Consider the following 12,890-nt stretch of genomic DNA (forward strand, 5'->3'; position numbering starts at 1 on the left):
TCCCTATTTTCCCTAGTTCACTGGCATTGCATCAATAGTGTGATCCTGCCTTTATTTTACCAATGGATATTGAAACAACACCAGAAGGTAATGACGGATCTACAGAATATGAGTTTCTGTGCTGTTACACTGAAAGGGCACAGAACACTAGGTTTAGACTTCAGATATCCAGAGAAGATCTCTTCTAGAAAAACACTTCTGAAAAGTCAGCTTGTTCTTGCTATGGACCAGTTTTTAAGAGTTGGCTTTTTATACAGTGGGAAGTGCTAAAATAAGCAGCAGATGAATCAGTTTTCAGGGCACAGAGTAAATAACGTAAATGTCAAACACACATGCCATATGAAATGTAAAACTTCTTTACAATTTATTCCATAAAAGAATAAAGATAGAAGCAATATACAAGTTTGATCAGAACAACTTAGAACCTTACTTCGATACTGCAAGTAAAAGGAAATTCAGGGGATCCTATTCAGTACAGTGATTCCTGCTTCATGTTCCAACCTTTAGATCTGACACATAGGACCATGAGGTCTCTGACTCAAAGGCTGTCATGTCATTTAATAGGGCTGCCATGTTTAGCCTGTATTGTCCAATGTGTGCCTTGCTGTCTTTTTAGCTAGGTGCTACTTCTGTACGTTCTTTAAGCAGCAGGAATAACACATCTTACCGGATGCTCTGTTCTGGGTAGAAGACAAACAGGACATATGAAGGCGTCCTAAAAGCCCTGCTGCGTTTGTCTGAAGGCCAATCTGCCCCGAAAAACTGATTATCTGTTGAGACAATTGAGACAATAAACCACTAGTTAGACAAATTTCCTTACATTGCCTCATTCAAGCTGGATACACACATTACGTGGTTTCTTTAAATAGATTTGGCCTGTCTGTGCGAGGTGTCACAGTACCCTGGCGCATTATCCAAAGCAGGAAACAGAGACCACCTTCTTACCTGGGTAAGGGTTCTGATGACTTCATTCAGCTTCCTTTGAAACTGGGAGGACTGAATGCTCTCAGATTTCAGCTGCCAGAGAAAAAGAAAGAAAATGATGTGAATTTTATAAGGCAAAAAGAAAACAACAAAACAGAGAACAAGTGCTGAAAAACACATTTGCACACATGCCTTTTTGTAGGGGAGTGAAGGAGAAAAGGAGAAAGCCTACGTGGCCGTAAACTGCCAATGGCACTGCGCATAGGCTGTATGATGGGAAAATGAAATAGATCCCGTTTTAGAAATTGTAATTCTATCCTGCTTGGTTCATACCCAACAGGACTCACCATTGCATCAATGAGATGCCCTGGTATATAACCACTGCTCTAAGGATGCAGAGGATGCCATTCCATCTTGCTTTCTAGCCTAATTTCTAGAAGAGATAAAGGTTACCATTTGCTTGCATGTTCTCACCTGTATCACGCCTCCTTCAGAGCCCACCAGTGCAACCAGCCCATTGACAGCAGCCAGACGCTGCATTGTTGGAGAACCCTGGAAACGTAATTCAGGATCAGTGAGTCAATGTGGTCACACAACACCACTGTAGGATAAAACACTTGTTTCTTCCAACTTAAAAACCATGACTGCTATCACTTGTATGCCTCTCAGCCCCAAAACTTTTTCAGGTCAGGCTCCAGCCTGCTGGTTAATTATTCTTCCCCCTCTTGGTGAATGAAGGCTTTATATGTAGTTCCCCTCTCCTCTTCCCCCGATCTGAAATCGTCATCCATTTCTCCCTGACAAATCACTTTCTTCTAGCACTGTCTGTATTCCACAAAGTACACCAGTGCAATTCAACTCTGAAATACTGCTTCTTTACTGATACTTATCTTCAGCTGCAGTCTTAATGTGTAAGTTTAGAGTTTGATTTCAAGCACACAATTTTTGTTACAATGAGATAGATAAAAATTACTGTAACAACTGACACAATATAATCACCATTCTGTTAGTCTAGTTTTGATAAGTAGCACCTAATTTCACAAGGCACCTTCATTTAATAACTTAGATTTTATCCTTGGATATTGTTCCAAATTTAAGTAATGATGTCCAAATTAAGATCTCATTGAGATAAGCATCTCCCATAAATCATCCAAGCAGAGAAAGTTTTTTTTTTCTTTAGCAAACCGCCCAAAGATTAATCTCTGCTTCCCAATATCAATCAAACAGCATGTTCAGATAGTTGTAAAGTTTTCTAGCATCACTCCTGCAAAAGTATGGAAAATTATGTCCCTACTGGTCATTTAAAATTACTGCCCCTACTTCCCCCCCAAAAATCAGGATATAAATTCAAACTCCTTTACCTCTGCAAGCACAATTTTTATCCAGGCTGGCATTAGTTTGTTACTCAGGTCTTCAGCTTTCCCATGACCACAAGCTGACAATCCATGTACTATTGCACCTAGAGCTAAAGCAAAACCGTGGGTCTGAAAGGTGAGAGAGACACATTAAAAAAACAATCTTCGAAAGGATCCTGTATTCTTTTTAGGATTTATTATTGAAACACTAGTTAAATATTTATTATTTCTCAATAATTAGAAGTAATGCCTTCATCTAAAACACTGGATGCTTTCTTACTTCAAGTATTTTCTCATGTCAAGTGACACAGGATTTTCTGAGATTAAATACTGATCTTTGGCACATAGATTGCTCTGGAGCCTTTATTTTAGAGCAAACTTTCTGATACAAAGATAAAAAAGCTGTAGCAAAGGCAGTTTGTTTTGACTTCCTGTTTTCCAGATAAACATTCCAAACAGTTGATCAGTGTAATAGCAGCCTTTGATTCAAAATGACTGCCCTTCTTTTTTAATTTTTCTCTTCCCTTTTTTTCTGGCAGGCATTTAACTAAAAGGAACATGCACTGAGATACGGAGATTATTTTTGGCATTTTTTGAGGGTAACTCTAGGACACTAGGGATGAAACAGACACCTGGAAGAAGCTGTAGCTGTGGTTATGGTGCACTGTCTGAAGGCTAAGGTAAAGTAAAAATTCAGAAGAGCACAGTACATCTCAGAAAGAAAGATTCTCTTTCCTACTAAGAAAAAAGAATCCAAAGAAATATGTTATAAAAGAGACAAAAATTGGCAGGATGCAGGGACTAAAGACATGAAGAACTCAAAAGTACCAACTTCCCCTCTAAATGCAATCCAACATATAAAATATGTTTTTATTTCACTGTCTGGTAATTGCTATACACCTGTAGACAATGCATCAATGGATCAAGTGGTAGTCTTGGTAATTGCACTGTATGCATAACATACGCAACATTGGTTAATACTCATATAATTTTCTTGAAGTTACAGTCTGGGTAAAGTAGTACTGAATATTAGATAGGTAAGAGAAAAACAGAACTGAAGTGAAGCCCAAACACTGAATTATGACCTGTTGATTATTTTCCACTAAGGTCCGTAGCTTGTTCATGGCCTCCTCAGCCTCAGCTGCTTCTATGATTCCAACACTGAAAGCAGAGACACAGGAACAGGCCACAGAATAGGCAAGTACCTGAAAAAAAAATATTTAATTCTGTTAACCAGTGTCTGATCAAATTCACAGTAGCAATGTGCACATGGAGCAATCTGCCAGCACGATAAAAGAGTCAAGATGCTTTCAATTTGTACTTTCAGATACTTATTCCCTCTCTGAAAGATTCTTCATTGATGCTAACATTAAACAAATACAACTAAAGCTTGGAAGTACTCCGGTTTTACGAAGGTCAAACTCCTGATTTTCCATATCTTCCACACAAACATAGTTATTCTTCTCCACCTAACTATCTGATGATTATTTAAATGAGCATACACAGCATGCTGTGATCCCATCACAGCTAAAAGCAGGTCCACAAGGCCAGAAGATGAGCATGTAGGAGGTATGTCATGAATATAGTAGCATCCATCCTAGGATGCTGGCCAAATTTTCCTAATGTAATTATCTGCACAATTCCTTACAGAGATTTTAATTGAAAAGGGTAGGTTTTGCTTCTCATCCCAAACGATCTCATGATGTTAAACAGCAGCTGCTTTTCATCTCAGAAGTTGTTGTATTGAACCTAGTTTAAATTCAGTAAAGCTCTGAGATCTCTGGGGAGAGATAAATGGTTTCATAGCTGTAAGTCATTTTAATGCAGGAGCCATAAACTGCAAAAGGGTAATTCCCAACACACATGTACTGCCAAAAAAATTAAACTCCATAAAAGAAGAACTTTAATAAAGTGCTTTCAGAGCAGTACCAAGACAGGAAAAGGAATAATACTACCAATCTCTGCTAAGTCCCTTAGAAAAAACAGAGGTTTATGCAACTCAGCTGTTCAGCTGCTGCAGGCTTACATACAACAAGTACAGGGTTGCTTTTTTTGTGCAAAACATCTGCTTATTCTGATTCTTTTTTTTTTTTTTTTTTCCCTGTTGTAAACTCCTTCAATTTTACCAGTTTTCTTTCTCAAGTTTTACCTCAATGAGTTTATAGACTTAGTGCACGGACCATGTCAAAACTTACAGGACATATCTTGGCAAAATAAACTGAAATGTATGCTTAAAATTAGAAAAGCTCAGTTTAAGCCTTCAAAACATAGTTATAAAGAGAACAACAAATGGGGCCATAGCAGCATTCACAAGTGCAAGATTCAGATTAGCTATTGACAGCAACTTTTAAAGAAGGAAACAGGAAGAAACAGAAAGGAAACATATTGAAGGAGGCAGTATTAGCAATAAGGTTCTCTCTGACAGCAACTTGCTGTCTGCTTTCTAGTAGATCAGATGAGCAGTGAACAACTGTATATAAGACAGACCCATATCAACAGTTACTCAGCACCCAACTTTCAACAATTTGAGGTTAAAGAAGTAAAGCAGCACTTCAAAGAATGATATTTATTATCTTTTCAGGTAATTTGTTAATGTTTGTGCAGCATTACAGGTTATTCTATTATAACTCTTTTCTTCAGCAGATATAAAACCATATATTGTGACAGAAATAACAGAAACCCAGCATGCCAGTACTACAGATACAATTTGGCTTCAGCAAAAGCCTATAGTTATTAAAGGGAGCCAACAAAGTAAAAGGAAGATGTAAAATTTGCCATAAAATAGGTCATACCTCCTGGACCCATCTGCTTTGGTCCTCACTGCTGTCCAGGTATTTGCAGAGTTTTCGCAATGAAGTGGAAACATGTACTCGCGATTCTGTTTGGCTACTGTGACTCATAAGTGAAAGAACAAGTCCTACTCCCAAAATACATCCAGTGCTTAAAAAGAACACAAAAGAAAAAAGGATTAAGTATGCTTTGGCTGTTATGAACTCTCTTTTCACCCCAACATGGGTTGCTGAGCAAATGGGTCACTCAGTAAAAAGACCTTACGTGGTAACTAGCCCTGTGGATAATTACAGTCAGTTTTACAAATGGTTTTTATTTCACACATAGGTGATACTTTTCAGAAGACACAGGATGAAAGAAGAGCATAAGAAGGAAATGTGTGTTTAAAATAATAAATCCAACACATACAGCCTCGTTATTCCTTCTGCCCCTGAAGAACCAATACCCCTATTAACAAGCACGCCAACTAGGATGAAGGAAGTATGGATCCAAACTTCTACATCTGATTTAAACTGATATCCCAAACTCTGATACCCCAGTTAAACACACTAATTGCAGGTCCGCTGGCTGTACTAGGGTCTGAGGCTCTCAAACTCCTGCAAGAGCTGTTTCAGTTTGCAGAAATTACGAAATGAGTGATTAAGCCAGAGAACAGTTAAGATAGCTGCACAGATTAAGGTATTCATCTGCATTTCAGAACATGAGTGTCAGATATACATTCTAACCCACAGGCACTAAAATATCCATATGCAACAGTGGACCAGCTTCAACAGAGCAGCACAACTAACAGTTTGATGCTGAGGATACTTAAAATCGCAACAAGAAGAACATAGCTTCAAAGTACAAAATTTAATAGAGCAGCTGGCACAAATAGCTTCACGGTCTCTGTCTCTTTTCATATTTGACCAGAAATTCCTTTCTGGACCAGAGAACTCTTACTAAATTCAGCACCTGTGCTCCCACAACAAGTTTCAGTTTCCACACGTCATCAGTCATAATACTGAAAAGTTTTGTCGGAAAAGTCCCAAACAGTTCTGGTTGCCATCATGAGATACTAAAAGCACAGCAGATACTCAACTGCTCCGAAGGTGATCTCTCACTGGCACACGTACACAATAGCTTAAAGAAGCAGCTCTTACCTGAAGACTTTTTTCCCCCTCACACATCTCCCTGAGCATGACAACAACAGACACTGCCTGCAGCAAGCAGTCAAATGAATATGGCTAGGATCCAAGGCATTCTTCTAAGCTTCTACTTTCCAACTTAAAAATGGGAAGAGTTATAGCTTTTATTCAGCTAAGTAAAAAAGAAACTTCTGAGAATAACTTTGGTCATATTTATAAGCTTATGTTTTTCAGCAACTGGGGAAGAAGATGATGAGCATGGCCAGAAGACTTGGAGTGGTGTCTTGGTATTGGTGTCTTACTTTTCCAGCAAAGAAGAAGAAACAAACTTTGGGAATTTTTAACTAACTGGCACATCTGAATTCATGAACAGCCAACAAAATAAGGACATGGCTTATATGCAAGAGTTCTACATACAATTTCACACTATTGCTTGTTGAAAAAAATACACAGCAAGAAAACAAAGTTCCTAATTAGAGCTACAATTTCTTATGTTGTTGACTCTAAGTATAAGACCCAAAACATAAGCGGAGACTGAAGGAAAAAGTAAAACTTCATCCCCTCTGCTCCCCTTTGCGTAACTAGCAAGTATTTTCACTTGGCCTCCTTGTCTGTGATCTACATGAAATTCATATTTAAGTGCACTTCAACCACATGACATCTCAGATTTCCCAGCACCTTTTATGTGTTTTAGTGCCTCAGACATACTGTGCTACTGTCTTGACTCATCTTTGACTCTACTGTCATCTGTCTCAATAACGCAACTTCGCAGCATACAGGGCAGTAGAGTCCCTCGCATCACAGAATGAAGGACTTCATGAACAAACCATGAAACAAAATAAAAGGTTTGTGTTTTAGGATGAAGGAATACTGATATTTTTCTGAGAATCCTGATGCCAGTGGAGCTTGACAGGTTTCTGTAAGAACAACATAAAAGTATGATAGTTTTGACTGAAAATGCCTTAAAGCCTAATCAAACAGCTCCATAAAAAGTAAGTTGTTTAATGCTCCACACAGCAATTTAAAGGAAGGCTACTGTGTATTTCGAGTTTCATAACAATTTGCTCTTCACCACATCTTTACTCAGTATGTACCAGAGTTTATAATTTACTTAATATTTCTCCAATATTTATCCTTGCAGATGCAAGCTAGTTCTGCCATGCAATAACTTTATACAAAAAGGTGTATTTGCAAAGGGCTTGGAGAATTCATCCTCGATATGGGCAATGTAACAAGGCAAGCCAGAAAACTTTGCTGCCCCTTGGTATTTACCAAAAATTTTTACATGCAAACCTTTCAAAAGGTCAGAGTTATCTCAACCTTCAACGCACGTTTTTCTTTGTTTGCAGCAAGGCTAGGGTGGGAGGGGGAGTAAACCCGTCCAATACAGGGACTGTATGTACTGCTATGTTTGTTACCCATATGCTGTACCGTTACAACTAGAACTCTGCCTTTGATATATTTTTTTAATTATTTATTCCCCTGTCCACCCAGTACACTGAGGTTGATCTGACAAAAAGCTACTGAATGTAAACTACATGAATAACTGTAGAAGTTAACAGTCATGAATGTACATGCTTGCTGAACCTATGCTCTATGTAGGTTAGGCTTGGGAGAAAAAATAAGTTTCTGTAAGCAGTAAGTCTGACAAAACCTACTAGCACACAGAACTGTCTAAATCACCTGTCATGGACATTTTCCATACATGTGTATACTGAAAATTGGTTTATCGGTATATTTAAAAAACATATTTACTCCAGTTTCTGTCTAACCCAAGGGCAGATTTAAGGTCCGCTCCCAGTCTTCTTGATAACATCTGAGTGCACTCCATATGAGATCAGGAACAAAAAGCTCCTAAGGCTCTGCAAACTATGAAACTCTCTTCCTGTCAGAAAATGAAGAAGTATCATATTAACACGCTTAACCATCTGAAATGTTTTTCCCCCTTTAAAAGATTATAACTTTCTTTTCTTTTTTTTCCTCTGTGTGGTCATGACAGATAAAAGCATACTGATTTATGAGCGTTATTCTCACAGTGACTTTTTCTGAGAGGAAATTAAGTTTAGACTGTCTTATGCAACTTATACAGACACAGAGGTTCTTATGGAACATAAGTGGACTCTCACCAGGCTAAAACACTGGCTCAGGGAAAGATTCTCATTGCTTATTGAAAACAACTGTTTTCTTCATTCATTCCTCTTACCTTTTCTTCCCTCTGCCTCTTGATTTTAAAAAGAGAATTTTCCTAACTAAATGAAGAAAATGATACACAAACCCAACATTGCTATCAAGGCTGACATGATCAGTGAAGCGTGGCTGTGCGAGCTCCAGTTTGCACAGCACACGCATTGATAAACGACTTTCTTACCTAGACACTTGAGGCAGAAAAGCCAAACAAAACAAAAATTCAGCAAAAGCCTCTTTCTCAATAACATCCTTCAGCATTTGTGATGTCCCACTCAGCACCCCGGAGAAGCGTGTTACGGAGCAGAGAGGCACTTTCTGAAACAAGCACCAGGCATGCCACGTCCGGGTGGCAAGGTGCAGGGGGGTGGTGGGGGCCAGCGGCAAGCAGTGCGGCCCGTGCCCTGGGGAGGCAACAGGCGGGTACCAGGCAGGTACTGGGAGCCCTCCCAGTCGTATGTAACCTCCGAGCAGCTGCAGGAGAGGATAGGATTACTGCTGGCATTAAGAAAAAGGGGAACTCCATCCTCCCACATACATATATTATGTACTGCATAATATACCCAGCCTCAAAAAAACCTTGCAACCTATTGTAACAGAAAAAGAGAATTGCCAGTGAAGCAGGAGTGAAACACTGATGAAAAGGTCTCCCAGTCAGCTGCGCCTATCATACTGGATGAAAAGGCTGGAAAGGCCCTTGCTTTGGAAGAGCAGTTTAAAAGTGGACGAACAACAAACTTGGACACATCTGCAACATTTGCCGCTTTACGCTACTTCTTTGCTCACAAAGCGTGCTCACACTAGACACTGGCTTACCATTAACCTTTAAAAAACATGAAAAAAAACTACCCAACCTTCAATCTTCCCTCTCCTGCTTGCTGTTGCTTCATATTCTTCTGGCAACCTCTTGCTGCCAGAAACGTCTAGTTTGGCTTTTCTGTGAGGTATTTACCTCCAGCAAACAGGCTGCACAAACAAGCAGCAAGTGATGCAGCTGACACAGCCCCTTGTGCACCACGTGTCTCACCCTGTGCCACACAAGAAGCAACCCAAATCCTGGCTACACTATACAGCTTCACAGCCCAGTGGTGTGCAACTGTCATCCCTCACAGCTTTTCAGAAGGTCCATGGGAGAAGGAAAGCGCAAAGTTAAAGAGGAGTTACTGCTCAGTTTCCTTTAAGCAGGGAAGAGCTGGGCCCAAAAACGTTTAAAATCAACTAAGACCCCATGCAATCACACTGAGGCATTAAAGATACTGCAGCTCCCGTGATTTAAAAGGGAAATGACGGCTGGGCAAGATATACACCACATTATGTTAGTTGTTTAATGGCAACTGACACTGTGTTTTACTGTTCAATTATTCCAGGTTTGCCAACGTCAGTAATTGTGCAATATCTTTCAATAATTTCTTGCCCTGCCTGTGGGCTGCTCCTCTCTTTGGGACACCTGATGCATAACCTCAGTTGGTTAAATGAAATGTATTTGCTTTACTCAGTATCCAACATGCCATCACGGCTGCTAATTTAACAGACTGGCTCTCCCAGATAAATAAGCCATGTGAGGAGCTCCCAGAGCTCACACTGTGTTGTACACACATGCACATGGCAGTAACAGACTCCAATGCAGAGGCAGCTGGACTTCATTGAACACCTTGGCACTCACCCAAGAGCACCAAGGAAGGACTTGATTTCATTAATGAACATCTTTCATTAAGGAACATGTGCAGATAAGATGAGCAACCGGCTCCTAGAATTGCTGGGATGTTCCCACTGCCTGTGAGCAAGACTGTTTTGTTCTCTACACTTGGCCAAAGCTTCTACTTGTGAGTTGGCAGCGATTAGGAGTGGTTGTCATTGCTTCTTGTCACTCCGTACGAGGGACTGTATGGAAAAAAATGTGTTACATACGCACATATGCATAACTCACATATGTTCAAATATAAAGTATTTTTTTAATATATATATGTGCAGATCCTCCTTGAAACTACGCTAACGCACATGGTAAAAAAGGAAGTGATTGGAGACAGCCAATGAGGCTTCACTAGGCACAAATCGTGCCTGAAAAACCTGGTGGCCTTCTATGATGGAGTTACAGCATCACGGATAAGGGGCAAGCAACTCACATCATCTACCTGGACTTGACCAAAGCATTTGATGCTGTCTCGCACAACATCTGTGTCTCTAAATTGGAGAGACATGGATTTGATGGATGGAACACTCGGTGGATAAGGAATTGGCTGGATGGTCACATTCCAAGAGCTGCAGTCAACAGCTTAATGTCCAAGTGGAGAGCAGTGATGAGTGGTGATCCTCAGGGGTTGGTACTGGGGCTGGTGCTGTTAGTGCCTTTGTTGGGGACATGAACAGTGGCATTAAGTGCATTCTCAGCAAGTTCCTGATGACACCAAGATGGGTGGTGTGGTGGACATGCTGGAGGGAAGGGATGTCATCCAGAGGGACCCTGACAGGCTGGAGAGGTGGGCCTGTGAGAACCTCATGAAGTTCAACAAGGCCAAGTGCAAGGTCCTGCACGCGGGTCGGGGCAATCCCAAGCACAAGTACAGGCTGGAGGGAGAATGGATTGAGAGCAGCCCTGAGGAGAAGGACTTGGGGCTGTTGACTCATGAGAAGCTCAACATGAGCCGGCAATGTGCGCTGGCAGCCCAGAAAGCCAACTGTATCCTGGGCTGTATCAAAAGAAGCGGCCAGCAGGTCGAGGGAAGGGATTCTGTGCCTCCACTCTGTTCTCATGCAACCCCACCTGGAGTACTGTGTTCAGCTTTGGGGCCTTCAACATAAGAAGGACATGGAGCTGCTGGAGTGAGTCCAGAGGAGGGCCATGACAATGATCCGAGGGCTGAAGCACTTCTCCTATGAAGACAGGCTGAGAGAGTTGGGGTTGCTCAGCCTGGAGAAGAGAAGGCTCGAGGAAGATCTTACAGGAGTCATCCAGCACCTAAAGGGGGCCTACAAGAAAGCTAGAGAGTTACTTTTTGCAAGGGTATGTAATGATAGGACAAGGGGCAATGGCTTTAAACTGAAAGAGGGCAGATTTAGATTGGATATAAGGAAGACATTTTTCACTCTGAGGGTGTTGAAGCACTGGAACAGGTTGCTCAGAGAAGTTGTGGATGCCCCATCCCTGGAGATGTTCAAGGCCAGGTTGGATGAGGCTTTGACCAACGTGATCTAGGGGAAGGTTTCCTGGCCCATGGCAGGGGGGTTGGAACTACATGATCTTTAAGGTCCCTTCCAACCCAAACCATTCTATGATTCTATATTCTATGATTCTATATTCTATGATATATTTACTTATGGACACACTTACTTGGAAGAGATGGTACACAGAGGAATAAACCAGCAGGAACATCCTGAAATTCAACAGGAACCAACTCACAGTCCTGCACATGGCAACAGTGAGGCTGGGACCAGAGAAGCTAGGCACAAGCTCTTGGGTACATTCTTGGGCATCAGCGGGCAGCAAGTTGAGCCAGCATCAGACATGCACCAAGGCAGTGATGAGGGCCAGCAATGCACAGGCAGCATGAGAAGGACACAGGAATGACAGCCCGGGGAAGGATCACCCCTCTACTCTGTGCTCACCACACCTGGAATACTGCTCTGAATGCAAGTAACCCACCAACAAAACCATAACAAGTTCCTGGGAGGCTACCAAGGCAGTGAGCCCTTCCCCTAAGAGCAGAGGCTGTGAGACTGCAGCTGGTTCATTCGTGAGAAGGGATGGCTTTGGGGGCACCCAACAGCTTCTATAGCACTGACAGGAAAGGACAGAGGAGATGTAGCTGGGATTTTGCATGGTGGGAGGCTGAGGCAGCAGGCCTCACAGCTAAAACATCAGATATTTGCACAAAGGACAGCACAAAAGGGAAGCCAGGGCCCAGAGATGTTGTGCTGTCTCCAGTCCTAAGGGTTTCAAACCCTGACTGTGATGCCTTAGGCAAGGCAGTCCAAGTCCATGTCTGAGTCTGTTCTGAGGAGGGATGTTGACCTGCGACAGTCCTTGCCAGTCTGCACGAGTTGGTGATTCTATGAAAGTACTCAGAATATACTATCTCCTTATCTTATTCTTACACTCTTCTGCGTAGAATTAAGGAATAAAAGCATGAATTAAAAAGGAGGAGCTCAAAATAAAACAAAATATCATCAGTAATAAAGGAAACTCACTTGTACTCCAGACTAGTGTCAAAGCAGCAGTCTTCCAGTGCATCTAGGGACTTCATGAGAACGAAGTTCATCTGTTGACCAGGTACATCACTAAAAAAACAAAACAAAACTGAAACAAGAAAAATCTAACACACAGCTCTGCTCTTTAAATCATATAGGATACTAAACCTCCTGCTAAGACTGAATGTACCAGTAAATAGAGTTCTTCTCTTGCTATAACAGGCTCTCATACTAGTCTGTAAGCAACAACTATATGATTGGTCATTTGTGTCACATTCATATAAACGTACTAGTACACAAATAATAAAAACACATTCAGACCTTAACT

At 41.2% G+C, this 12,890-nt stretch overlaps 1 protein-coding gene across 3 annotated transcripts in view; it reads right to left on the reverse strand.

The window, feature by feature from the left end:
• Positions 1-12,890, reverse strand: part of FOCAD (focadhesin) — a 118,870-nt gene that overhangs the window by 16,915 nt on the left and 89,065 nt on the right. For all 3 annotated transcript variants that reach the window (XM_086628997.1, XM_086628998.1, XM_086628996.1), the window contains 7 exons: positions 12,563-12,652; positions 5,072-5,219; positions 3,365-3,484; positions 2,286-2,408; positions 1,399-1,476; positions 946-1,017; positions 668-770 (listed from right to left, as the gene is read on the reverse strand). In XM_086628997.1, coding sequence (XP_086485123.1) covers positions 668-770; positions 946-1,017; positions 1,399-1,476; positions 2,286-2,408; positions 3,365-3,484; positions 5,072-5,219; positions 12,563-12,652 — 734 coding nt within the window. The remainder of the gene's footprint in view (positions 1-667; positions 771-945; positions 1,018-1,398; positions 1,477-2,285; positions 2,409-3,364; positions 3,485-5,071; positions 5,220-12,562; positions 12,653-12,890) is intronic.

Source organism: Tauraco erythrolophus, chromosome Z (genome assembly GCF_009769465.1).
Source record: "Tauraco erythrolophus isolate bTauEry1 chromosome Z, bTauEry1.pri, whole genome shotgun sequence".
NCBI classification, from domain to species: domain Eukaryota; kingdom Metazoa; phylum Chordata; class Aves; order Musophagiformes; family Musophagidae; genus Tauraco; species Tauraco erythrolophus.